Source organism: Mus caroli, chromosome 11, assembly GCF_900094665.2.
Source record: "Mus caroli chromosome 11, CAROLI_EIJ_v1.1, whole genome shotgun sequence".
In the NCBI taxonomy this organism is placed as follows: Eukaryota; Metazoa; Chordata; class Mammalia; order Rodentia; family Muridae; genus Mus; species Mus caroli.
The window spans coordinates 29,823,017-29,850,208 of NC_034580.1; the positions used below are offsets into that span (position 1 = coordinate 29,823,017).

The 27,192-nt window shown below is 46.3% G+C and overlaps 1 protein-coding gene across 1 annotated transcript in view; it reads right to left on the minus strand.

Moving 5' to 3' along the window:
- Nucleotides 1-235: 235 nt before the first annotated feature.
- Nucleotides 236-27,192, minus strand: part of Dock2 (dedicator of cytokinesis 2) — a 558,039-nt gene continuing 531,082 nt past the window's right edge. The window contains exons 42-52 of the mRNA XM_021175778.2: nt 22,779-22,860; nt 21,596-21,680; nt 20,802-20,888; nt 12,639-12,815; nt 11,258-11,341; nt 5,822-5,959; nt 4,652-4,779; nt 3,736-3,904; nt 2,499-2,619; nt 1,651-1,793; nt 236-745 (exon numbers count right to left, since the gene is read on the minus strand). Coding sequence (XP_021031437.1) covers nt 683-745; nt 1,651-1,793; nt 2,499-2,619; nt 3,736-3,904; nt 4,652-4,779; nt 5,822-5,959; nt 11,258-11,341; nt 12,639-12,815; nt 20,802-20,888; nt 21,596-21,680; nt 22,779-22,860 — 1,277 coding nt within the window. The 3' untranslated portion in view covers nt 236-682. The remainder of the gene's footprint in view (nt 746-1,650; nt 1,794-2,498; nt 2,620-3,735; nt 3,905-4,651; nt 4,780-5,821; nt 5,960-11,257; nt 11,342-12,638; nt 12,816-20,801; nt 20,889-21,595; nt 21,681-22,778; nt 22,861-27,192) is intronic.

A 27,192-nucleotide genomic window follows, 5' to 3' on the forward strand; every position in this document is an offset into this window, starting at 1 on the left:
CGTCAAGGGGCAATAGACAGAGGGGGAGGTTCCGGCCAAATGGGGACTCAAACAAGATAGCCTTGCCTGCTTCCTTGAATTCTTTTTATCTTCACAGTTAAGATGTTCTTAGGAATGCCTTAACAACAGCCCTGCCCTGGCAGGCCTGGGGGCTGTTCGCTTTGTTCTCAGTCCCAGGCCTGGGCAGTGGGCTCTTAAACAACTCACAATTTACAATATTTTACCTTCCTTCAGGTTCATTTGAGCTATGGGTCATTTTTAATGTCGGTAAGAAAGCAGCAGTCTGGAGGTGATGGAGTAGCAAGGGGCTTATTAGAAAAAAAATGTAAAAGTACAAAAATGTTAAGCAAAAATAGAACATTTAAATCAGTTCGTTTAAGTGCTGACACTTAGGAATGAAACAGAAGACAGCTCCTCCTAGCTGTGACATTCGTCCCTTGGATGCTGGGGAGAACATTTATCGGGCACTTGCTGGCTCCTTGGGGTCCAAGAATCCATGGTGGGGCTTCTTTGTTTGTTGAGTCATTCATCACTGTTGTAGTGGCCACAGGAGATGCGAGGCTAGTCATCACTTGAGTTCTGGGGGCCCCTTGAGATCATCTGTCTCTTTTAAAGCCTTGTCTCCTTGTGGAACTCCAAGGTCATACTCATGCATTCCCGCAGTGCTTGACTCAGCAGTGCCTCACATGTTGGTGGACAGGAAGTCTGGGATCTGCTTGCTTTCTTCACTCGACTTGCTAGCCAGCTTTGTGGGAAGATACGCAAACAGGTCAGCAAGATGGGATTGGTACATGCAGCATCAGGGAGCACCCTAGACCCCACAGCCTCGACCTATGCCTAAAGACAAGGGATTGGGAATTGCGATGACCTTGGGTTTTGTCAGAAAGCCGATTTGGGGAAGTTTGCTAGCTGTGTGAATTCTGCACATAGCTTAACTAACTCTGTGAGTCTAGCAAAAACCATCCTGTAACAGGAAAGGATCAAACAGTATAATGATGGGGAAGTGCTTAGCGTGGTGCCTGACTCACTCATGCAGCCTCTCAGGCAACCTGTGATTTTTTTATAGTATCTCTGCCCTGATTCATGGCACCTGGAGGATCCGAAGTGCGTCCGTACCTTCTTGATCCCAGATGAGGACCGACAGGGGAACAACAGGAGGTGGGACTTCAAGAGTCAGTAATTCAAAACCAACTTTTAATTTGAAGGATTTTTATTTTTATTTTTTTTTTGTAATGTAGGTAGAATAGGAAAGTGCTTTGCCATCCTTCCCCTTCCACCCCCCCCCCCAAAAAAAAAGGTTCTGTTGGCTTCTGAAGATAGCTGGCTGCTGGGGCTCAGAGAGGAGCTCCAAAGGAGACCTTAAGTCAGAGCTAGTCACCTACTGGCTCTCAGGTCCCAGAAGCCCCCACTTCACCAGATCTGTGGTCAGTCTTGCTCACAGGAGTTACTCAACGCTCCAAGGAGCACTGCATGGTGGGCGTGGCTAGACAGTTGCCCTCGCCTTAGGATCCCTAGCCACACCCCTCAGGGAGTAGCACATACCCACAGGCAAAAAATATAAACAAGTGTGTGGACCCTCTGGATTTTTCCTTCAGTTGCCCTTCCCCCTCCCCCAGCATTTCCTGTCTCTCCAGCCATTGGCATGCTCACCATGGTCTTGAAGAATTGATTGACTTTCTTCTTTTTCAGGGTCTTCTTGTCACCATCTGAGACTTGGAAGAAGGTCTGACTCAGGCGGGGAGATGTGTTGGCCTCATCCAACCCAGGCACGCCTGCCACGGAGAGTGTGAGGGCTAGAAGGGACCCGGATGTGAGTGAGTGGGTACAGGAAAGAGGTAGGTCCCGGAGGACAGGATGGGTATCTTAAGTCTCGGGCTGTTCTTTGGGTGGTCCTGTCTCCTGACCCTTTGCAAAGCCTTGTCCAAATGTATTGGGATGGAAAGGGGGATGCGAAAGGGAGGGCCTGGGGCCACTGGGGCTGAGGTCTTCAGTGTGCTAAGTCTGACCTTAGCCTCCCACTGACTTCTTGGTCTGTATGGGAGCCTGACATTCAGTGTACTGCTTTGAATGTCTGCAATGAGGATGGTGGCATTTTCCACATCGTGGGTGGGTGCCATGGGGTAGTGGCAGGAGCTTGGCCCTGCTAGGCTACTCTAGCAGAAGCAGCTGTCTTTACTGTCATGCACTGTTCAGCCTCAAGGGGGCAGCACCAGAACTGCCTTGTTCTATTCTGCCCAGAGCCTGGAATCTGCTGCCTGCAAATGCAGGGATTCATGATAGAGAGTGGTCCCAGAGGAACGGCAGACTTCCCCTTCACTAGAACTTGATCACATGGCCTCCCTAATGGGGGATGTTGAGAAGGTGCAGAAGCCATGGATTTCTGGTTCCAGACATCCAGCCTGCCTTGCCCTAGACAAGGAGTTCTCATCCTTCCTCTCCCTGACAGCCTGGCAACCCACCCTACCCCTTCCCCCAGGTGGGTAGTGGGCAATACATACCGGGGATGGTGGGCATGGACTGGCTGGCAAAACTCATCTGAGAGAGGATAGACACCCTGGCAGGGATGGCTGCATGCTCTGAGAGGTTGGTGTCACTCATGAATTCTTGCTTTCTAGAAAGCTAGATGATATAACACACAAAGACACACACACACACACACACACACACACATAAATATAAATAAATAAATCAGACCATAAGGGCTTAGCATAAGGCAAATATCACTCCTCAAAGGTCAGGGGAAAGTACTTAAAGTGTCATCTATGGGCCTGGCAGCATAGTCAGTCTATTTGTTCAGCTTTTTACCATTCCGTGTCAGTCTGCCTAATATGTCTGTATAGGTTGCATATTATAGAACACTAGGAGTGTTCGGGAGGGTCCGTTCTGTTAGACTGTCAGGTGAATGGTGCTCTGTAGAGTCCTGGAGCATAGAATATGTGCCTATCTTTCAGAGGCCCACTAGGAAGTTTATGGGTTTTTTTTTTCCTTCACCAGAAGGCATCAGCTGGCCCTGCCCTTTCATGCAGCCTCACCCCTGCTGTGCTCACTCCCTTGCCAGTCTGCAGCAGGCTTTCAATAAAACTTTGCATTGAGCTCAGGGCTGTATGATGCCAAATCTCTTCATTAGTAATTATTAATGTTGAATTTCTTTTTGAGCAAAAGGCATACTCTGTAGATAAGGCTGCTCTGAAACTCACTGTGTATCATAGGCTGTCCTCCAACTCATCACAACCCTCTGGCCTCAGCCCCCTTTCCAAACATCGATTGTATAATTTTAATATATATAACAATATATGGTTGTGTTTTATTCAATATATACATCATATTTACAAATAATTATATATTATATTATATATATACATATATATGCATATACATATGCATGCATATATGTGTGTGTATATATACATATATATATATATATATATATATATATATATATATGTGTGTATATATATATATATATATATATATATATATATATATATATATATATATATGGGTCAAGGTGGCTGCTTTCCCCTGCACCAGTTGTTCAAGCACTAGAGTCTGATGGCTTGGGTTCAAATCCTACTTGTGGAGTGTGAGTGTACCCAGGACCTCATATTGGGCAGCTTCCTTCCTTTAAGACCCACTGTAGTGTGGGAGCAAGGCTCCAGTCCACCCACTCAGGAGACCTGGGCTGCCTGGCATAATGTTCTGAAGAGCTGGGGAGAGCCTGGCACCTCTGCTCACCCGCTTCAGGTCTGACTCCGTTGCTGCCTTCTCGTCTGCAAACACCACGCTGCTCCTCTTGGTCCTTTTCTTGGACCGCCGCAGCTTGACCTCTGGCAGAGTGCTCCCTGGGGAGATGGGCTCCTCCTCCATTTTGGGAGTCTTGGGTGGGGCTGACTCTAGGTCAAAACTGGAGGGCAGGGGAGGAGCAGTGGAGATTGTAGTTAGATCCTGATAGGGACACAGAAGACCTTCGTGCCAACTGAGCTATCACGGCACTGCTGGGGCCTGATCAGTTATCTTGATAGCAAATTGAGTTGTTTGTCCAAAGACATTCAAAATGAAGATTAGAATGATCACATGACTAAAATCAAGAGACATGGCAATGAGGTGAAACTGGTTAGAGTGTAGACCTGGGTTCAAATCCAGGCACTGCTGCATTTTAGCTGAATGGCCTTGATCAGTCTCTCAACTTCCCTGAGCTACCACTTGCCCAGTAAGAGGGGAACAGTGGTCCTGGTGCCTGAGCGGTGGGCACACGGTATATAGGTATATGATGAATTTGGTAGGGGAAGATGGTGGTGGTGTGGGAGGGACATGTTACTATGGGAGCGATGTGGGAAGCACTGAACCCCTATTAGAGGAAAAACCATTTACAATGCAGGCCGGGAGAGGGATGATGGCTACATCAACGGGCAAGAAGTCCAGCGGCAGTGGCAGTAGCAGGTCGGGAGGGGATGTGGGTGGGTGGTGGCTGCAGTTAGGTCTGGGTTCTTGGGAAAGCCATCAGCCTGTTTCTGCTGTCTAGGCTGCTTTAAAAAATGGCACCAGTCAAGGCAACATGCTGCGTGAATCCAAGATTTTCCTGAGGTCCCTGCTGGGGAAAGGCTTTAAAGTGAATGGGAAGGAAGCCTGGTAGCTCCAGGAAAAGACTTACCTTTCTGCGGGGACTTTGCTGGGAGTGCTGCAGTCAGAATGCATGGAGGCTAGAGAGATGACGGACATCTGCCTATAGGAACGCAGCATGGACCTGGGGCGGCCCACTCTCCTGTCGTCGAAGTCAGGCTGCAGGTAGAAGAACAGTGGTGAGCATCCAGGGCTTTGCCACCTGAGCCCCCTCCTCTGTGGACAGAGGGCATCAGTGCAAAGCTCCCGGTCAGCAAGACCACAGGGCTGCAGGATAGACATCAGCAGCCTCAACCCCGGGGGAAGGATCACTAGTCCTTAAGTTTCCCCATAGAGACAGCATCTCTATTATTCAGTGGCCTCATGAGCCATCTTTATGCTAATGAGAGGGCTTGAGTAGGGCTGGCCTGTGCCAGAGAGACCAACCCTATCATTACAGGGATGAGACTTTGAGTCACATATTATCAACACAACCTCCAGAGAGGAGACAAGGAACAGAGATGAATCTCCAGCCCGGGGCTAATGATTCACTCAATCATGGCTGAGTTGTGAAAGCTTTGGAAAGATTCTCCACACTTAAGCTCTAGTGAGCTCCCTGGTAGGTAATCGCATGCCAATAAGCCAGAGGATGATGTGTCCTGACAACATGGAAGTGTCCTGTTTGGGATCCTCTACTGCCTGCCCTCTGTGCCCTTCACCTAGCTGCTCTGGATTCTTCATCTGAAAGCTTCTGCACAGAAGATCCTCAGAGGATGAGCCTGCATCCTGATAAGCCTGCTGTTAAGTTGAAAGTGTAATCTGAAGATGCATGAAATCTACCCGGACTGCCAAGCACCCTGGCTGGCAACACCACACCATATACTGCTGCACTCTGGCTGCTCACCCCACAGGCAGCCTTTTCACCCATGGCTGTGAGTTTCGTGTAGGTAAAAGTGTTGCTATCTGCCTATATCAATCACTTGATATATATCAACTGTATTTATAGAAGGCCAAGCACATATTAGATGCTTCACTAATGTAGCCTTTACAATTGTACAGTCCCTTGGGTAAGTGGTAGGTCCATAGGTCCAATTCTAACTGGTTTGCCTTTAGGAGTGATTTTTGAGAGACTAGGCATACAGGAAGGTTCCCCCATTGCCAGCCCCTTTAAGCTCTTATTCCCACAATCCTCCCTGTTTGCAGTCACAGGGACCACTCATACCATCTCTCGGACACCATACTCCTTTTCCACCTTCATTTTCAGGTTCTTGAAGCACTCCTCCATCCGGTCATGGAAGGGGCGCAGGTTGTCTGACACCCTTTTCTCGTGGATCTTAATCCCAGCTCCCAGGAAAGGGATCTGAAGAGAGAGGTGGCAAGCCATGGGACTCAGCTTAGGGACTATCTCAGGAGCTCAAGTCGACTTAACTCTTCCTGGAAAGCCTTCAGGTGCTCAGAGACCCACACGGTCCCTGGGACAGCGGTAGCCTTAGAATTTATCGTCAAGGGAAACAATGACCCTACTGCTCTAGTTTCCCTGGATTGAGGGTGTCCCGGCCGGGCATTAGAAACCACAGACATGGGGAAATCTGAGTCCTCAAAAAAAAAAAAAAAAAAAAAAAAGAACCCTGCAAAGTGTCAAGAGTTCAGAGAACAGAAAGGCGGACTCTCCAGGGCTCTGCCTCACAGTCTTGTTTAAGAAGTATTCAGGAGTATAAAAGTGAAATTATGAAGATAAGAAGCCATGGCAAGAGGGAAGAGCGAGACGGGAAGCGAGGCCACAGCCCGTCTTACACCGTGGGGCCCAATTATACTTTCCATGGCTGCTAAGGGTATGCTGGTATCCGAAAGTTCTTTTATTAGTAGAGGGTTTCTAGAAAGTGCTGCCACATCCCAGGAAGATGTGAGATGTGGGAAGAATGGAAAGGAGAGGCACAGTTTGTCTTATCCACAAAAGAGGTCAGAGCACAGAACCTCAGAGACCTAGAAGGGGAGGAACAGAGCCGCAGGGCTCACGGCTACAATGAAAGTTTGAGAAACTCAATTGCATGGCCCTCTGGTAAAATAACTAAGTCAGCCAGGGTAGGGGATAGAATCCTTTTAGAGAAACAAACATCTCTACCATTTCTGTCTCCTTCTCTTAGCTTTCTTGAGAGAAGAGAGGTGCAGGGAGACACACACTCTGCAGTGAGATGTGCGCTCGGCTGTGAATATGCCCAGTGCATGGGCAGGAGGAAGGTAGCCGGAGGCTGGAACTGACCTCCAAGAGCAGAGGAGGGAGGTGGTGGTTAGAAGAGGCCATCCTGCCTCTAGGAATGAAGGAGGCACTGGGGGTAGAGGCAAGGCTGTCCCAGGAAAGCTGAGAGCCAGTTCCTTGCCCGAGGTGCCCGTTGTTTCAACTTGCACCTAGCTATAATGCGCTTCTACTTTCTCAAGAAGCAGGGACTTGTCCTATAAAACAATTAGATCCTGAAACCTGGGACTCAGGGGTACCATACCCAAGGGCAGGAGGAGGAGCAGCTGTCACCAGACTGAAAAAAAAAGGACGATAAAAAGTGGCTTATGGGTAGGGAGATGCCCACTGCATGATGCCCAGATAGCCCAGTATAGGAACCAAACTCATCTTCCCGTTAAACACTCGGAAGAATCTGCTTGCAGAGAATGTAAGTGTCCCATGTAGGTGTGTAGTTCAAACACGTGGGTCATTCAGTTGCCAGGCAATGATGCCACCTTGCTGACAGAGCCTTCTCTCTCGCATGCTGATTTCCAATTAGCTTCACTAGAAATTAGGAGGAATCTGCAGGGGTCACCAGGCACCGGAGGAAACTCACCCAGAGGGGACAGGACCAAAATTAACAGGCAAGATTGAGAACATGGGAACAAAGGGGCAGATGAACGTGGAGAAAACCTATAGAAAGCTTAAGGTGTTAGGTTAAAGATAGTACCAAAGGAGTCTTCCATAAAGATAATATGGTAGGATTTAAAATGGAAAGCGTGTATAGATTTAGTGTTACACTTTAGGTAAGGAAGAAAATTGGTCAGCTTAGCATCAATCTCAAGGTATTAAGGGGGAGGAAGGGGTAACAGTAGATGCTCAGTGACACATGAGCAGGCCAACCAGACTAAGAGAAGCCATCAAAGACCTATGGGCGTTAAACTACTGATCAGCTAGACTTTAACACCCACAGAACACTCCACCAGAGCATTGGAATACACATTTTCCTTTCTGAGCATGCCACTCCTTTACAATAGACGTTTCGCTAAATCCCATGGGCTTCAGCACATTGTACTTCAGTTTTCATTGGGTTCAAGGGATTGTCTTCATATCGTCAATGATCCATCATTCATTTAAAAATGCATTATTCAGTATCCATCTATGCGTATAACTTCTGAGGCTTACCACACTATGTATTTTGGTGTTTATCCCACTGTGATCAGAAAGGATAACATAATATGGTTGTGGTATTTTTAAAGTTAACTTTTGTCATATGTGAGTGTGGATGCGTGTGTTTAAGTGAGAATGGAGAGGAATTTAGATTCTCTCAGGTCTGCTGGCAGACAGGGAAGCTGCTATGGGCACTTTGGAAAACTATTTCTTATGTCCAGCATGATGGAACACAAATTAACCAGCAATTCTACTACCTCCACCTCAAGGGAATGGAATGTATACACACACTTAACTACAGGAGGATGGGTCGATAAGTGGAGATACTATTTGTATGCTCTATACTTTCAAGGCAAAATTTAGAGAAAGTCAAATCTCTGATATGTGCTGTAACCTAGTGAATTTTAAGGATATATAAAAGAAGCTGGATACATAATAGGGTGTAGTGTATATTTTATTTAATGATGTTGATAAATGAACCTTTGCTGACAGAAATTTAGCAATAGATACTAAAGCTACATTTTCTCTTGTGTTAAGACCAAGGATTTCCAGGTCTGAACACACCCAAAAAATATACAGGCAAGAGCCCCAACTAAGTTGAAACTAAACTAATGAGCACAAAACTTAATACACTGGGTATCATTGCATGATCAATCTGTATAGACTTCTAGACGGCATGGAAAAATGATAGCAAGGTCCAACAAAATGAGCAAACTTCACAAGCCTAGCTGACACAGGGATCTGTCTGTCACTAGCCTAGCCGACACAGAGATCTGTCCATGGTGGTTCCAATTATATGTAGGTCAGCAGGAATCCAGGGCAAACTATGATGCCTACGAAGGCATGCTTGGGAGTGGAGCTCTTGTAAAATGCTAGGAAATAATTCCTATAATAGTAGGAAAGTGGTCAGCCTAGCTGAGGGCTGGTAATGACTACAGGGTTACATAGGTGGCCTGAGGGGCACCAGAAATAGCCTGTCACGTCTAGGTATGTGTGGTGGTGATGGAGTCATGTCCAGAGATGCTTGGTACTAAACCAAAGAACCATATTTTTGTGTGCACTTTCCTATATGTAATGTTTCACAACAGAAAGCTTGAGAGAATAATATACCGTAGACATTGTCCCATGCAATCAAATCTTTACAAAGAACCTCCAGAAAGGTCCCAGTCTTGAAACCTACAGATTCTGATACAAATGGCATATTGGAAACTTCAGCTTTCTCTGATTTGGTAAAAGTTCCCATTTCCCTTTAAAGTCTACAGTTGTTGAGTCTTTAGAAAAATCCCAACGTGAGTGTAGCTTTGCAAAACAAAACAAAGAGTTTAGCTCTAATGGTCAGGGTCAGGTTTGCCCATCTGTATTGCTGTGTTACCTGGCACAGTGCCTGGGACACAGTGTGGGCTCACTAAACAAGGGCTTTGAGAGTGGATGGAAGAGAAACATACAAGCTGATCTACTGAGTGTAATGACAAGAATGCCACAGTACCTACACAGCAGGACTGCACTATCTGAACGACCGTGGTGCCATATTTAGAGATCCTGGGTAGAGTAGGAGACGGGCATGGTTCAGGGCAATTTCCTCTGGGATGAAATGGCCTCTGTAACCTGTGGCCTTGGGAGCCATAGGCCATGCTATAGAAGAGGTAGACACTAGGGGGTGCTGCCAAAATGTGCTCACAGCCTAAGAGGCAGTGGCATCTAATGCAAGCTGCTTTCAGTGGAGCCCTTCTAATCAGGTCCGACACTTGGGGAGAATGTTCTTAGAAGTGGTAGCCTGAGACAACTGCTCTGCAAGGCTAAGCCCTATACTCAGAAGGCAGTGGATTCTGCACAGGGAACTAATCAGTTGAGAATAGGATCCTCACAGCTTCCAGTCAGCAGCATAAAGTCAATGTGTGAGACCTGGTAGTCCTCCCTGGGTGCCCCAGATGTATCCAGGGAACTGATCCATTCAGCCCGCCTTCTTGCTTCTCTGATTGGCCAGCAAGGGAAGTGCCATTATTTGAGTATTAAAAAGATACAGATGGTCCCAGAAAGATGGAGACACTTGAGGAATATTTAAGTTTCATGGGTGGCACAGAGTGGGAAGCAGAGAGAAAATTCCAGACACACCTAATGCATTCAGGGAGAGCATGTCTGCAGTGCTCGCTCAGCGTTTCGTTTTTAAAGTCCCACTTTGCATAAATTGGCAGAGGCAGGGAAGGACCTGAATTAGGAATACTTATTTTAAGAAAAGAGTCGGCACCCAACACTTCTCAGTCCCTGATTTCCCTGGAGTAACCAAACTCCCTACCAAGGAAACTGCGCCTCTCTTTGCATGGTGACTGGCAAGGAGTGGGGAGCAGGGATGGGCAGCCTGCAACTCCTGGCCCCAGGCTTCTGCTCACTCCTTACCATCTTACCCCTCCTAGGTCCAAGGGTGTGCCATCTGCAAAGAGCCCAGCCCAGCACATGTCTGCGGAGACTGTCAAAGGGCTAAAAGCAGGAAGGATCTGGTTCTTTGAAAGTTCCTAAAGGAGGGATCCAGCAGATTGTTTCTTCTTTGGAAAGGGGTTGGGAGGAATAAAAGAGAAAGGGAGAGCAAAGAAAAGGCAGAGAGAGGGGAGGAAGAAATGAGGGTGTAGGAGGCAGAGAGAGGCAAATGACAGAGAGGAGAGAAGCAAAGAGCTTCTAAGAGCGGCAGACAGATACACAGAAGGAGGTGGGGAAGAAAGGTGGGCAAGAAGAAGACAGCAAGATGGGATACAGAGGCAGATAAATAACAGCTCCTCAGGCTGGAATCTGGCCGAGCTAGGCAGATGTGGACCCTTTGACCGTGAGCCAGCCCAACAAAGACCTCAATTATCTGCAGAACCTGATATCCATCTGCACACTATCTGCAACAAACTGGGTCAGCCTCACATAGAAGGGGGTGGTGGCAGAGGGGGCAAGCCTTCTATTGTCTGATTGGTGCAAGCTGGTGGTGGCTGTGTGTGTGTGTGGGGGGGTGTTTTTCATTTGAATCCCCACTGTGAAAAGCTACTGCCTGAATTTAACATCAAAGAAAGCAATCTCAACCACCTTTAACACTGCATCTATTGCTGCCAGCACTAGGCATCACTCAGGGGTAAGGTGCCCTGAATATGTGTCCCCATGAGCCAGCTCAGGTGTCACCCAGCATCAGAAGAGGATGGAGGTGAGGAGCAGAAGGTCATATGGAGTCAGCTCAGGCCAGGTGAGCAGAGGGAAGGGAGAGGGCCTGGATGGATGTTCCCATGCCCAGTGAGGCCTTACCTGCCATGCAATCAGGTCCTTGAGATGGCTCAGTTTGTCCTGGTCCTCTGGGTGCTCCCTGCTATACTCTTCAGTGAAGAAGGCCTGGGATGGGGGTGGGAGGCAGGTGGGGACTTAGGATATTTTGTTTATCAGGTGGGACACATGGTCTCTGGCATTGAGAGAAAACTTGATGTGAGAGAAGCTTCGAGGACTCAGGCATTGGGGTGAACCTTGCTGTAGCTGATGTTGCTACAGTTTTTTACTGGAGGCTGCAGAGATATCAGCACCCACTGGAAAGAGCCTGCAGACTCCAAGGAAGTTCTGCTACCATGGGGTGCCAAGACCGGCAGCAGCTCCCGTGGAAACTGTTCTGAACTGGGAACTTGACATACATTCTCTAGTCCTGGCTGGGTTTTACTGAACCAGAATTCAGGGGGCTTGAGTCAGATGGAGGTTTAGAACAGGGATACCTGTGTTACGGAGCTTGGGAAGGATCCTCAGGTGCAGGGGATCACCGCTGGAGGAAGAGAGCTGAGGGAGGAACTTCTCCTGGTGCTTGTTCAAGCCTGCCTCCCAGTCTCCCTCTGGGCTCCTCCACTTCTCCCTTCCCCTCTCTTCACAGTCCCCCATCTGTATCATATGACTACTCTGAAGGCTACGCCAAGGGTGACCACAGATGTGTTTGGGTAGCCACAAGGATGGGCGATGGCTATCACTAACTCTGAACTGGTGCACACTGGGCTGTTCTTGCCTTTGCACCAAATGACAAAGCACAGAGAATGAATGCACAGTGAGGTTCTGTAGAAAGAGTTGTTCATTCCTCATTCAGGCTCTGGGAGTTGGAAGTTAGCTCAGGACTTTTTATTCTAAGTCATGCTAGTCCTTATTGGCATACTGCCATTACAATAGGGGCTCCTACTATGACTCATATAGCTGGTGTTATTTCCCTTTGACCACCTACACCAGGAGGGTCAAATATATAATCTTGGGCCCAAATATAATCTTGGGCTTCCTAAAGGGACCCTGTGACTTTCATATCTAGATTGTGCCTAGGCCTAGGGAGTTGGGCTCCCAGATTTTCACATGTTTAGATTCTGAGTTTTTTGTTCTTTCTCTGAATCTGTGTCGCTGTTATTTCAAAACCTCTGTAGAAGAGATGGGTTTACCAGATGTCATGGCTTGTGGTTTGTAGTCATCTCTGAGCTATTTCTTGACAGAGATTCCTGGAGGTGCCAGAGGAATGGAGACCCTTGGCAAATTGCTTCTTCTTCATCCAAGTGTGGAGTCAGGGTGGGAAGGGAACTGGAACTCAGGTTGAAACCTGATGTCCAATCAAGCTAATTGTCCATCTGGGATCAAGCAAGGATGGGCATGGGGAATAAGCTCCAAGGTCCCTCACCTTCTCATACTTGGCGAAGCCTCCCATGACAGCAGGGTCCACGATCCCATTGAGGAGCATGGAGAGAGGGTTGATGGGGAGGCTTTCATCACTCTGGTACTGGTTTATCATCATCAGGATCTTCTCATTGGTTGTGGACATAGTCTCGATGGCATTCTCCAGAGGACTAATTGTGGTCTGTTGAAAACAAGATTGGCAGGAGAGCCTTAGCAGGTGGCCTGAGAGACCGACTGAATCAGAATCATTGGTATTGATTTCACTAGGGTAGGAACTCAAAGGTAGCCCCTGCTCTCCAGGCTGCAGCAGGATCTGAGGGTAATGAGTCAGCTCTGGGGGCTGTCTGCTGGCCAAGGACAGGCTGGCTGGCTGGCTTTCTACTTAGAGGAAAAGGATTTCTCTGGGGAAATACAGGCAGGAAGTGGCCAGCTCTGCTAGAACTTCAGAGGGTGAATATGCCCAGGTAGGTTTCTCTCCCAGTTAACGGGGTAAAACACACATCAAACCAACTCATCACATACTGGTTGGAAGCTATTGTGCATGCTACTGGCAAGAGAAATCAAGAGAGCTTGCTCTAGGAGCACCCAGCTCGGCACACAACAGGCCCTGAGACCACAAGTTCAAGGGAAGATGAAATGGCAGAGAACTCTTCCTCCATACATCTTAGAAATCAAGATAAACAGTGGCATTAATGACAACAGACAAACATCGAAGTTTGCAGAAGCTTATGGTCCAGAGTCAAAACTAAACTAGAGACCAGCAAACATCTCTGCAATGGGGCCAGAGAGTAAATATTTTAGATTGGCAGGCCAGATGGGCTCAGCTGCACCAACCCCACTCTGTTACTGTCAGGCAGAAACAGCAGCCAAGAAAACTTGACAGGAAAGTGTGGTTGTTCCAAACAGTCTTCACAAAAGCAGAAGCAGGCAGGAAGGCAGACCATAGACCCCAGTTTACTGACCACAACCTGGTACAATGAACAGTGTGCTAAGTCTCAGCTCTGTGGTTATCTACCCATGTGATACAGGGCCAAGTGTCCTCACCCTTGTGAGCCCCAGTTGACTTGCTGGTAAGACTAGAGTAAAAAAGCCTACCTCAGAAACCTACTGGGAAGGGTTGTCATTAATGTGTATGAATGTTAGGATAGAAAGTAGCAGTTATTCTGAAATGGGAAGATCACCAGTGGGAAAGGATGGGAGGGAAGAGACAAGAAATCAGAGAAACTTGCATGGAGGAAGGGAGCTAAATTTATCATGTCTATCATGATGGTGATGTTGTACCTGCCTCATTGGCTATGTTGTGAAGATTAATTGAGACAATACAATATCTGACACTGCACAGCTCTTGAGAAATGCCCCCACTACTTGTACCTGCCACATGTATGAGAGGAGCAGTCAGACTCTGTAGCCACACTCTGAAGTTATTTCTATAAGTATTGATCTAATACAGCTTCCCCAACCGTTTCTCTGAGTGTTGCTTTCAGTGATTATGGTGGTCTGAATGAGAATGGCCCCCAGAGGCTCCTACATTTGAATACTCAGTCCTCAGTTGGTGGAACTGTTTGGGAAGGATTAGGGGGTGTGGCCTTGGAGGAGTCATGCTTTCAGAAGTCCACATCATTCCTAGCCAGATCTTTCTCTCTGCCTCCAACTTGAGGGTCAGGATGTAAACTCTTAGCTACACCATGCCTGCTTGCTTCTATGTTCCCACTATAGTGGTCACAAGGGCCTAACCTTCTGAAACCATGAACCCCAATAAATACTTTCCTTATAAGTTGCTTTGGTCATGGTGTCTTTTCACAGCAATAGAAAAGTAACTAACACAGAGATGGAAGCCTATGCAGTGAGAAGGTCTGGGAGCAGATTTCCTGTCACTACCATTATCTTTCTGTCACCCATAGCATTAGTCAGTGTCATGCTACTATAACTAAATACAGGTGCCAATTTTCTTATGAGAAAGAAAGGTTTATTTTGCTCATGATTCTAGAGGACAGAGTTTGAGATCAGGCAGTTCCTTGGGTTGGACCTCAGGTAAAGGCAGTTAAAAGTTCATAGTACCTACTAACAGCATTATTTGGGGGACAAATATTTCACATTCAGACTTTTGGGGAATATCTATATCCATCTGATTCAAATTATGTTGAATTTGAATTCATTACTCAAATTATAATGCCCACACCTGCATACATACAGGCACATTGACTCACATACACAAACACTTAGAGTATGAATTGGAATAGAACACTGCCTGACCTATTGCATAACATTGAGACCCATGTTCAAGTTTGTGTCCTGCATGCAAGCCAACTCTGGAGAGCTTTACAAGGCTGAGGTGCAGAATGAATTCTAAGGAAAACCTACCCCTCAGCTGAATTGTGTAGCACTTCACTTGAATGCTGACAACAGACTGGACATGTCTGGAAGACAGCACCTTTGAAGTTAAGTCCTGAGAGAAATGGTAAAGCTTACTGGCTGGCTTGCCTGTGCACTTCTGAGACTATTTCTGCATCTGAAAACCTGACTTCTCATTATAGCTGCCAGGAACAAAGACTGAATGAGGAAGAGCTTTGGCTCTCCACAGATGGGCATTTGAGAAGGGAAGGAACATAGCTGTGAGTGGAACTTGGGTGCTGCACTTGGAGGAAGGCATGGGTGTCAGCTGCTGATAGCAGAAATTAAAATCAAAGCCATCACAAACATTCATCAAAAGCCAGGCAACAGAGATGGCTCCATTTAAAGTCATCTCAGATGCCAGTCCGTGCATGTGCTCAAGGACATGTGAAGCAATGCTCTGTGGTAGTTTGAGTAAAATGACCCCCCCATAAGCTCAGGCTTTGGATTAGTTGGTCCCAGTTGGTGGCACTCTTTTGGAAAGTGGTTCAGACTCTCTGAGGAAAGTATGTCACTGGGAGTGGGATTTGAGAGCTTTTAGCCTTGCCCTCCTTCTGGTCCGTTCTCTCTGCTTCCTTCAATTCACATGTCCAAGGACAGTAGGTATCGGAGTTGGAGAGGGAAACTAAGCTGTTCTTGGTTGCAAAGGTTAACGTCCATCACAAGTACATCAGACTATGTCGCTAAGCCTGCCATTAACTGGCTCTTGGGACTTCATTAGTCCCATCAGATCTCTGGCATCTTTGCTGAGCTGACCTTCAGTTTCTATGGGCAGGCAAAATAACTTAGGTCCAACTCGCTGTGAAGAAACAGTTAATTCCTAAGGCAAAAATGCCATGGGAACCAGCATGAAGGTGAGTGGGAAGGGGTAGTGACTTCCGTTTCTGGCAAGCCAGTGTCCTTTCCAGTTGCTCTAGCACCTCCCATTTATGTCATCTGCTTGGGTCAACTCAGGAGTCCTGTGAGCTGCATGGGGCAGTCATCAGTAACTAACATCAATTTGACAGTTCAATCTTACCAATGGCCTCAGCTTCTCATACAAAATAGTACACTGGACAGGGATCAAGAAAGAATCTGAAGATTACCAGGCCATGCTGGCCTGCAGGGATCTGTCACTCAGCAAGCACTGAGTAGGACTCCCCCAATGTCAACTCAGTAGGGGGAGAGCTGGCTGCTTGCATTTGCTTCAGCGTCTGCCAGTCACTAATAGCCTAATGTGACATTTTATTTACTTTATCTTACGGGGCTTGGGAGAGATTTGAGTTTATAGCTCTGGGATCCAATGATTTTTGGCATCTGTTGCAGCTCTGAGATTCCACACTTTGTAGTTCCTAATTTGTAAACTGAGATGAAGATATGCATAATGATCCTTCAATAGCACACTGTCGTCCCAGGGCCTAGCCGAATGTTCATTCTCCTTCCTACATTAGGGCTGAGGACAAGGGAGAGTCCCTAACAAATAGGCAAGCCTTTTTCTGAAACTCCAACCTAAAATACTCCTCTAGACACACAGTGATGGCATGATAGTTTCTATATGCTTGACCCAAGAAGTGGCACTGTTAGAAGGTATGGCCCTGTCAGAGTAGGTGTGCCATTGTGGGTGTGGGCTCTAAGAACCTCATCCTAGATGATTCTGCTAGGAACCTTTAGATGAAGATTTAGAACTCTCAGCTCCTCCTGTACCATGACTGCCTACGTGCTTCCATGTTCCCTGCCTTGATGATAATGGACTGAACCTCTGAACCTGTAAGCTAGCCCCAATTAAATGTCCTTTATGAAAGTTACTTTGGTCATGGAGTCTGTTCACAGCAGTAAAACTCTAACTAAGACAGACAGGGACATGGTACTATGCAAGAGAAAGAACAGACAATAAGAGACAAGTTCATTTAATGAAAACAAATGCTTAGAAATGTAGTCACAAAGCCAGGCATTAAACCTCTGTGTATCAGGCTGGGGAGATGGCTCAGCAGTTAAGAGCACTGACTATTCATCCAGAGGTCCTGAGTTCAATTCCCAGCAACCACATGGTGGCTCACAACCATCTGTAATGGGATCCACTGACCTCTTCTGGTGTGTCTGAAGACAGCAATAGTGTACTCACATACTTTAAAAAAATTAAATTAGAAAAAAAAAAGAAAGCCGTTGTGTTTGAAACATTCTGAAAATCAATAACAAAGGCCAGAAAGAACAAATCTATTCCAATCAATCTGAGGATGTTTTCCTGATACCCTTTTACCAGAAGATGTGTTAGTTTTATTTGCATTCCTGTGACAACATGGACACACACACACATGCGCATACCTGCAGACATGAGCACACACACACACATGCACACATACACACAGACACACATGAAACAAGCAAAGGGAATAATTTGTTTTGGCTCACAGTTTCAGAGGGCTCAGAGCATCACAGAAGTGAAGGCATGAGGGAACACCCTACAAAGACAACAGACAAGAAGCAGAGAGATGGAAGGCTGGCACTGGGCTGGGTCATCCAACCTCTCCCCATTTATTCTATCTAGGTCCCCAAACTGTGGGATGGTGGTTCTCCCAGCCTTGGCTAATTCTCTCAAAATAGTGTCATTTGCCTTAACCAATCTCCTAGGCAACTCAAATTCACAGTCAAAATTAACTATCACAGAAACTAACAGGATGAAGAAAGTCAGTATAGAATGATGTCTGCTTTTGCCTAATTTCAGAACTATGAAGTGGAAATGTAAGGTAACTGTTTAGGCATGATGAGTGTCAGTGGAACAATTACTTATTTGATTTACTTAAATATTCTTGAGCAGGAATTATGGGCCTGAGGCTATTCTTGGCACTTGACATATGGCACGGAAAGAGTAACAGACAAGGCACTGCCTTCCTGGAGTTTATATTGCAGTGGAATCTACAGCCCAACATTATATTTAGTATTTGGTTAGTAAATGCTGAAAATAAGCACTCAGAAAATTTTGTAATCTATTAGGAAGCACTAAGAATTTTGAAAAGTGACAATAATGGGACTCAGGCACACAGGAGGGGCGCCCTCAGATTTACTACAGTCTGGCAGGCACAGCTGGAGAAGAGGGGCCTTGTAGAGCCAACCCAGGGATGGGCTCAGTCAGGGATAATGGGTAGAAGCTATGGCTGCTGGAAAGCCCCCTTCCCTCAAGGGTTGGTCATGGTCCAGTCACCCTTCCTTGTCCATGGAAATTTGGCTTTAGAATCCACACCAAAACTCAGTGTTCAAGTCCCTTTACAGTGCGGCACAATACTTTCAAATCATTCACATACATTTTCCAGGAGACCTTAAATCCCATCTAGAGTCCTTACAAATGAATATAGGACAAATGCTATGTAAATGGTGATTTTTATCATATTATCCAGGAAATAACAAGAACATATATCCTTAGATATTCTATCCAGATGCAATTTTCCCAAAATATTTTCAATTTGCAGTCAGTTGATATATGGATGTAGGTCCTGTGCATATAATGTCCCAGCTGTATCCACCTCACAGGACTTTGTGAGATTACATAGGATAAGGCTGTAAAAGCATGTGGCACAGCGGTGGGGCTGGGGGGACCTTTGTTGAAACTACCACATGTTAACATGTCTGGCGAACTAAGAAGACATCATTTGCTTCCTCTCAAGGACACTGGGTCACTAGAATGGATGGGACACTCTGAGGAGAGCTGTCCAGACCAGGAGGATACTATGAGAAGTTGAAGCCAAACTTGACCTCTTCACTAACCTTGACAACTTATGAACTCACTCTGCCTCAGTGTCCCCATCTGCAAGTGGGAAAAATATCTACTCCTGGAGTTTCTGAGAGTGTAATGAGATCATGGTGGTCGACAAGTTAGCACATGTTCAATAAATGTTTCTTGCTGACATCATTAGTGTTCATCATTATTGTTTCCAAGACCCAGGCCATGCCTATGGAATAGAGGCTCCAAGCCTATTGGCCTATGGGCTCACTACAGAGGCTATTGAAAGCCAGACACTGACTAAACAGTAGCTTGAACATATCAGCCAGACCCTACTCTGCACAGGGCTCTGTGTTACATACAGAGAAGCCAGAGTTTCTCTAAGGTCCTACATGACCTGGGATCTAATTGCTATTGTGCATCCTCTTGATGTTCTAATTTGGACATGGTCTGACCTTAGGGACTTTGTGCCAGCTGCTTGCTCTATTGAAAAGCCCATTCTACAACCCAGTACAATGACACACACCTTTAATCCCAGTGCTTGGGAGGCAGAGGCAAGTGGATTTTGGGGAGTTTGAGACCAGTCTGGCCTACAAAGCAAGTTTCAGGACTGTTATACAGAGATACCCTGTCCTAAGATAAAACCAAACATGAAACTCCCAATAAAACAAAAACAAATACAAAAAAAAGAGAGAAAGGAAAAGAAAGAAGAAAAGCCCATTTCTTCAAAATCTGTGGACTATTCATCTCTGCTCTTGGACCTTTGTTCAAAACCGTTTTGACAGGGAATCTTCCTCTGATGCTACTATTTAAAATAGCTACCCTTCCCATTTTACCCCTCCTTCATGACTACCACCATCTGACATACTGTGTTTTCTTTGACTTGCTCCCCCACTAGAATGGAGGCTGCACCATGGAATCTGTAGGCCAGGCATCTGACATGTGTTAGGCACCCATGAAATGGATTTCGAATGCATAAAGTCTTATCTCATCTCAAATGTATTCCCACCTGCAAAGGTTCTCACAACTGTACTGGCCTGGCCTGTGGAGTGTAGGAACTGCATGGTCCTTAGTGAACAGAGGACACGGAGACTCTAAGGCATGCTGAAAAGTAAAACCTCCGTTATGGCACTCCTGGGATGGTTCAGAGAGCAAAGAAACATCCTCCCCACCAAGCCTGGTGACCTGAGTTCAATCCTGGGAATACATATAATGGAGAGATGGAAGCTGTCCTCTGGCATCCACACATATACACACATCATAGTGTGCATGAGTGCACACATACACACATACTACATACCACACATCACACACATACACACATATATACATACCACACACACATATACACTTCCCACACCACATACATAAACATACATACACACACAACATACATACTACACATACATACACACACAACATACATACTACACATACACACACAACATACATACTACACATACACACACATTACAGATAGATAGATAGATAGATAGATACATACATACATACATACATACATACATCGATAGATAGATAAATAGATAGATAGATAGATAGATAGATAGATAGATAGATAGATAGATAGATAGATAGATAGATAGAACAAAATATAAATCTGCTATCTATACAAGGGGGATTGGACTTCTGGATTCCAGCTGTCTCCAGCTTTCCAATATTTCCTCTTTCAGCCTCAGTGTATCCAAATAGAAAATGGTTCTTTCTATACTGTGGTCTCTTGGTCAGGATGGGAGAACTTTGAGGGGATAACTGGGTGGTTGACTTCCAGAGCCTGCCTCATTCCCTCCCCCTCCCCTAAGTCCCCGTTACAAAGATGTTCTTCATCTACTGATTTCATTACAGGTATCTAGAGAAAATTTTATTACTAGGTATTAAAAAGTTACCTAACAATTTAAAAAATACACCCTGGCAGCAGATGCCCTGGTCACTGCCTACTCTGGGATTCCTACAGGACCTTAAACATAAACTGTCTCTTTTATAACATCAAAGAGGCCTCTTGAGATTCACTGTGCTCTGTCCATCAGAGGAGGAGAGGAACTGTGATGACTCCTTGAAACTCACCTGAGACATGTGAACTACCTCAAACCAGCGCAGGATGCCAGGCAGCTTGTAGGCCGTCAGGAAGGAAGTCCTCTCGATCCACATGGACTGATGGAAGAAGAGCAAGGAGCTTATGAAATCTGCTACTTCTGGCCCTGGTGGCCTCCCATGCACTCCGAGGAAAAGAAATATTGCAGTTTCCAGATACACAGTGACACCTTCCCCTGGGGAATTCTTAACAGTTAGTTTAATTTCTTCCTGGACTTAGGCCGAGTCAGTTCTACCTGACTTCACAGACAGTCTGAACTCTTAGTCCATTTTGAATGTATCTGTTTGTGTGCTCTAGGGGAAGAGTCCATGGTGTTCATTAGATTCCCCAAGGGATGGTAACCCTTAAAAAGATAAGAATCATGGGCTGAGAGCTGAGGGGAACTTGAAGTCCTCATTACAGTCTTGACCTTGAGGAGAGATGACGAGTTCAAGCTAGGAAATATGTGTGCAGGCTGCTAGCATGTGGGACAATGACAGCATTACTCAGTAAGTGCTGAGGCTCTACAATGCATGTGCTGGAGGGCTGCTTCAACCACATTCAGCCTCCTGGAAATGCGCAAATGTCCTTGGCTGCCAAGGTCATCTGAGAGGCAGCCCTCTTACATCTTACAAACCTTAAAAATGAGAAGACCCAGTAGACTGTCACCCTATCTGGGATGTCCATGTTGTATTCATTCCCTGGCTCTGGATCAAGCTGCCCCCACCTGTGGTTGACAGAGGTGTGTTCTGGTTGCTGAAGATGGCTGAGGAGGGGTTATACTCACAGCAAACTCGTTCTCTGGGTCTACCTTGCCCCTGCGCACAGGCCTGGAGTAGTGGAACTTTTGCACATAATTAGACTTGTAAAAGCTGAAAGACAGAAAGGAGTGGAAGTTTCTGGAAGCCATGCCACCCATCCACTGAAACCTTAAACATCAAGTCTGGCAGGGCCCTGGCAGTGGCATTTCAAGGTCTGAGTTGGGGCTTCATGAAAAGTGATTTGCACAGGGTTGCAGGGTGATTTAGAAGCCACCCTGGGCATTTGCAATTCTGGCATTAATGCACCAACAGTGGCCTGTGTCATCATTTTCTGCAGTTCGCTGAAGGGTTTAGAATAGGTAAGCACCAAGCTAAGCATCCCCAGAATGACCTCCAAGTATTGCTTCAGGAGTCTCAGACACCCCCCTCCACTTTCTCTGAATATGCAGGGAGGATCAACTGTCACTGATCACATAGCACTTCTAGCTAGGAAGGTGCCCCTGTCCACAGGTGCCTGGCCAAGACAGAGAGGAAGGCTGCCATCTACTCTGCATTGCCCCTGTTTGGGATGATGTTGGCAGGAGGCTCCTGGAGAGGCTGTGTCTTCCTGGGGAACTCCAGTCACTGGTCTACCCAGAGGGAAGAACCTACAGGGAGTGCTACAGCCAAAGATTCCCCAACCCCCCACCTCATAGCCTACTCATTGACTGTGCAGTTTGATATGTAGCAGTGGATGCCTGCCTGCATGCTGTTTACTTTAACCTTATTACTGTCAGAACACATCCATCGTTAACCCACACCCACACCACAGGCTAGAAGGATGTTCCTTCGTGAGAATGTGCCCCGTATGCCCAGGGCCACTTTGTTTCATCTTTCCACCATTCTGTCACCTGCCGATCCACACTCCTTACTTCCATGGGTCCATTTCTAGGGTCAGCCTGAGAAGAAGGCTCCCATATCAGTTCAGCTTGGTGACTACTGAGGACTCACTGTACACAAAGCTAGCCACACACCCCAACCTGTCCCTCCCATTCATCTCTGGCTTTAGCCTTATTATAAACATAGCCTAGGTAACTGGGGGGCAATTCTTTTCCCAAAAGGCAAAGCAGGGAAGAACTGGCTGAGGAGAAAGGCGCTGGGCCTGTCATGCGACCAACTCAGTCTCCTAGGGTTCTCTCCATTCCCACCACAGTGGGCAGTGGCTCTTACTTTATGATCTGGTCAGGCACCGGTTTGTTCTTGAACCTGGGGTGTTCATCCAGAACAGGCTGCACAGCGAAACACTGGATGTCTGTGCCATCCAAGTTAAGGATCTGAAACGTTTGTTGGCCACAGGAGGATCCCAAATCTGACAGAAGCCAGCTGAGAGCTCCTAGGTTGGTCCTTCGGGGACCATGCTTTTATTCCATAATCAAGTTGCTGGCTTCCTACAAGGTCCTAACGATCAGTGCGCACTTAATGGACTTTCTCAGAGCTGACCACCGCCTTGCTCTAGCGAACAGAGTCGCTTAGCAGGTCTTAATCACCGGTATCACTGCTATACTGTCATTAACAATAATGCCCTCTAATGAATGGATGGCTATTAATTACAGAACACAGCTTTCCTGGGTATCACTTAATCTCTCTAATTCCACCGGATGCCACAGTTAGCCTTAATTATTCCTGCTGGCTCAGAGAAGCCCGGCCACTTGCTGAAAGTCACACAGCTTGTACAGAAAGAGCAGGAGTTTAAATTTAGGGTTCTTAACTCTGTGCTTAAAGTTCTTTAGCTATAGTCTCTTTTACATCCAGCACTGGGGTCGCAGGAAACAATGACACAAAACACTATGGGAGCATTAATGCTAGAATCCCAGCCCTCTGGATAATCTGTGGGAATTGTGTGCTCATGAGAATGGAAGACCAGCCTATCTTCTAAATTACCTTGCTTTAAAAAAAAAAAAACAAAAAAGCAAACAAACAAACAAAAAACCCAAAACAAGCCAAACCAAAACAAAAAACCCAAACAACTTCATCTGAGAGCTTATTATACTTGTTGGATCTCCAGTCTTCCTCAGTACTTCTGAATCAGTGTCTGCATTTTCAAAGATCCTCAGGTAATATCCATGCATGATAAAGTCTGAGAAACACACTAATCTAGAACATGCAAACAAGTCATTTTGGTCCTCCTGCTCTTGACAGCCCCTAAACAGCGACCTATAGCAGAAAGTAAGGAACAGCTAGAAGGAGAGTTCTGTGATTGATTAGTGATGTCTGCCACCATGCACAGGCTATGGGCTGGCAGGGCATATTGGCTGGATCTTTGCCTTTCCTATTCTAGCCACACCATGACTTATACTAAGCTGGTCATACTACAAACTAAGTCGATGGTCACGTGTTCTTTCATCAACCCCTGCTTTCCACTTTTCTCCATCCCCCATCTCACTTCATTCAAATGATTTCCACTACATCTCCTACTCAAAGACCACCACAACCTCCAAAGTTATCCTCCTCCATGGCTCCGACCACCTTCACTGCATGCCTCCCCTGGATGAGTTTCCTCTGTGCTCGCACACTGGGGGCTTAGAGTTTACATCTTGAAGTGTCCTTCCACGTGGAAGAAGGACCCCTCAGAGATAAACAACACTTAACCCATTGGACTGGTCTCACTGGGAACATAGCTGCAAACTTCAGGAAGGCCCTGAAATCCTAACCTGGCAACCTGAGCTGTGAGAGTGTTCCCTCCAGGGCGAGCACCCTAGCTGAGGACAGGGGCTGGCAGACGGTGGTAGGCCCTGACCCATCTCACTGTCCATTTCTGTTGGAAGCACAAGTTAAGCACAGATGGCCTATTTTCAAATAGCTGTGACATGCAAAGTGGTATATTGTTCAATATGTCAGTGCCTACACATAAACCTTTGTGGGAACATAGCCTTGCTTACTATATACATGTGATGATTGGTGACTGCTTATACACAGAGACAGCAGCTAAGAAGCTGTGACTGGGGGCACAAAGCTCTCTAGACTAACCATTACAGAAAGGTTTGCCAACACTTCTTTTAGAGACAATTCTAGGCCAGATAGATAGATAGATAGATAGATAGATAGATAGATAGATAGATAGATAGATAGATAGATATACTGTAGCTGTCCTCAGACACACCATAAGAGGGTGTCAGATCTCATTACAGATGGTTGTGAGCCACCCTGTGGTTGCTGGGATTTGAACTCAGGACTTTCGGAAGAGCAGTCAGTGCTCTTACCCAGTGAGCCATCTCGCCAGCCCTAGGCTATGTATATTGATCTGAGCTGTGGGAGCTCGTCCAAAAGGAAACTCCAAACCTATGACATTGGCACTCTCAAATTATTTATCTGGACTCTCCATGCCTGGTACATGGGCTGGCAGCAGCAGGCTTCTGCTAGACCTGCCTCCCGCCATCTGGAAACCTTAGAAGAGATGGAAGCATTGTCACTTTCCCAAAACACCTGTTGGCTTTTTTACAGCAGAAGGTAAGAGGTCAATGTTAAGAGTTCAAAGTTGTGGTGAGCAGCAGGCCTGAGTTCGAATCCTCACTCCATTGGGTTTTCACCACCACTCCGTGTAAGCCAATTGCTTTCTACACCTCAGTTTCCTTAGTAGTAAAATCTGGAGTACAATAGGCTCATCTCAGAGCTTATGGTGTGGCAAAGGGAGGGAAAGATGCCTACGTGTGAAGTTTATAGAAAACAGCGAATAGCATTCTGGCCCCAGTCTTTAAAAAACAAAGGATGGTGTAAGAGAACATAGACAAGACAGACAGAAGTTGGCATTTAAACTCCCGGCATCTTTTCTAATTACCTTCTTGACCCTAGGCAAACTGCTTCATCTCTGCCTTATGCATTCCCCTCAGTGAAAAAATTTTCACCATTCTAGAATATTCTGTGGGCTTTACGGAAATAATGTTTGCACTCAGTCTCCTGAAGAAATGTAGCAAATGCCAGCATTTTCTCTCTCATTTACCAACTTGTTCCTGGCGCTGAACCAGCCCATGGGGTCCTAAATATAATGTCATACTGAGGGACACATGCTTTCTCTTCCATACCACATCAAAAGGCCATTCAATATCTGGGTTCCACTATCAGAGCCTTAGTAGTATCGAGGACTCATATGTAACCAAACTGGCCTTTGATGCCAGCCAGCAGCCACCAGTTGCATGTTCTCTTGCACATGGCTGTGGAGGGCAGGCAGGCATAATGAAAAGGTCACAGATGAATATTTATCACCCAAGAGGAAAAATATTTGGATTAAGGTTTCCAGTAGAATAGGCAGAACAGCCTTGGAGCCTGACACCCCTCTTTAAAAAGCTGTAACTTTATCTGTGCTAAAGGGTGTGGTGCCTGGTCCCCAGCTGAGGTAATAGGTTTCCGGACTCCACAGCCAGCCTCAACCTGCCCCCTTGCCTCCGTGATCTTACCTCCTGCTATGGCAGCACAGTGTACATGAAGACGCCAGCCTTTTTTCCATGGCTGCTATGCTGCACACGCATGCACACCCAGCCCCTGCTCCTGTCTCTGCATGCTGCTCTATGCATGCCCAGTAAGCTGGTGCCCACTGCTGCATCCTTCCTCATTCAGCCATACCTGTCCCTCCTTTTGATTTCTCTCCTTTCCTTTTCCTTCTCTTTAAGCAGTGAATACATTCCCAGAATGAGCTTTGTGCCCAGCACTGTGGAGAGGCAGGAGTTTAGCATGGGAAACAGGCAACACAGGTCTTTTCTCAGGGACCTGACACCCCCTCTGTGTTCATGTGTCTTTAAAATGCAAACAAAATAGAACAAATGAAGAACGAAAACAAAACATCAACGAAAATCAAATGAAGAGAGCTCAAGGTCACAGGGTCACGATGAACCCAGAAAGGGCAACTTTAGATAAGGCTCCAGGGAAAGGCTCTCCCTGGAAGTGACAAAGGGAACAAAAGTGGGGAAGGACAAGCAGTCCTATTTCAGACATTAAATGGAGTGGCAAAGAGACCTAGGAGCTGGGAGTGAGACTGTTAGGTCGGGTGAGGTCTGCGGCAGCCTTGAAGCTTGGCTCAGGATGGCTTTAGCTTTATTCACTAGCAATGTAAAGTCCATTCAGTCCTTGGGAATGGCATCTACACAGCACAGTGGCCCTGTCCTCCCCTGTCTGGGCCAGCTTCCCTGCTAACACTAAGCTCTAGCTAGCTACTTGATGCAGATTTTGTCGTTAAGGAACGGTGTCCCTTGGTCTCAGCACCTTGCATGCCTTCCTCTTGGCATGGGTCATGCTTTTTGAATAAATATATAGTAGTGTCGCTAGCTGTCCACATGTCTTGTAGCAATTATAGCAACTCTGTACCTACTGAAAGGCAGACCACTTTTAGTGTAAAACTCTGTACAAAGCCTGTACAATGCCAGATATAGAGCCAGGCACCTGAGAGGGTATTCATGATGAGGGAAAAAAAGGAATAGAGGAAGGGCTATGTTCACCCATGGGATGCCCTCCTCTATGAGCAGCAGGAGGGTCACTTACACCACATGTGCATGATATCTACATGTCTTCCCATGTACATTAAGCAATCTCAAATGACCTATGATTCCTAAGAGGACAAATGATACAGTTAGTTGCCACATGGTATACAGTATAA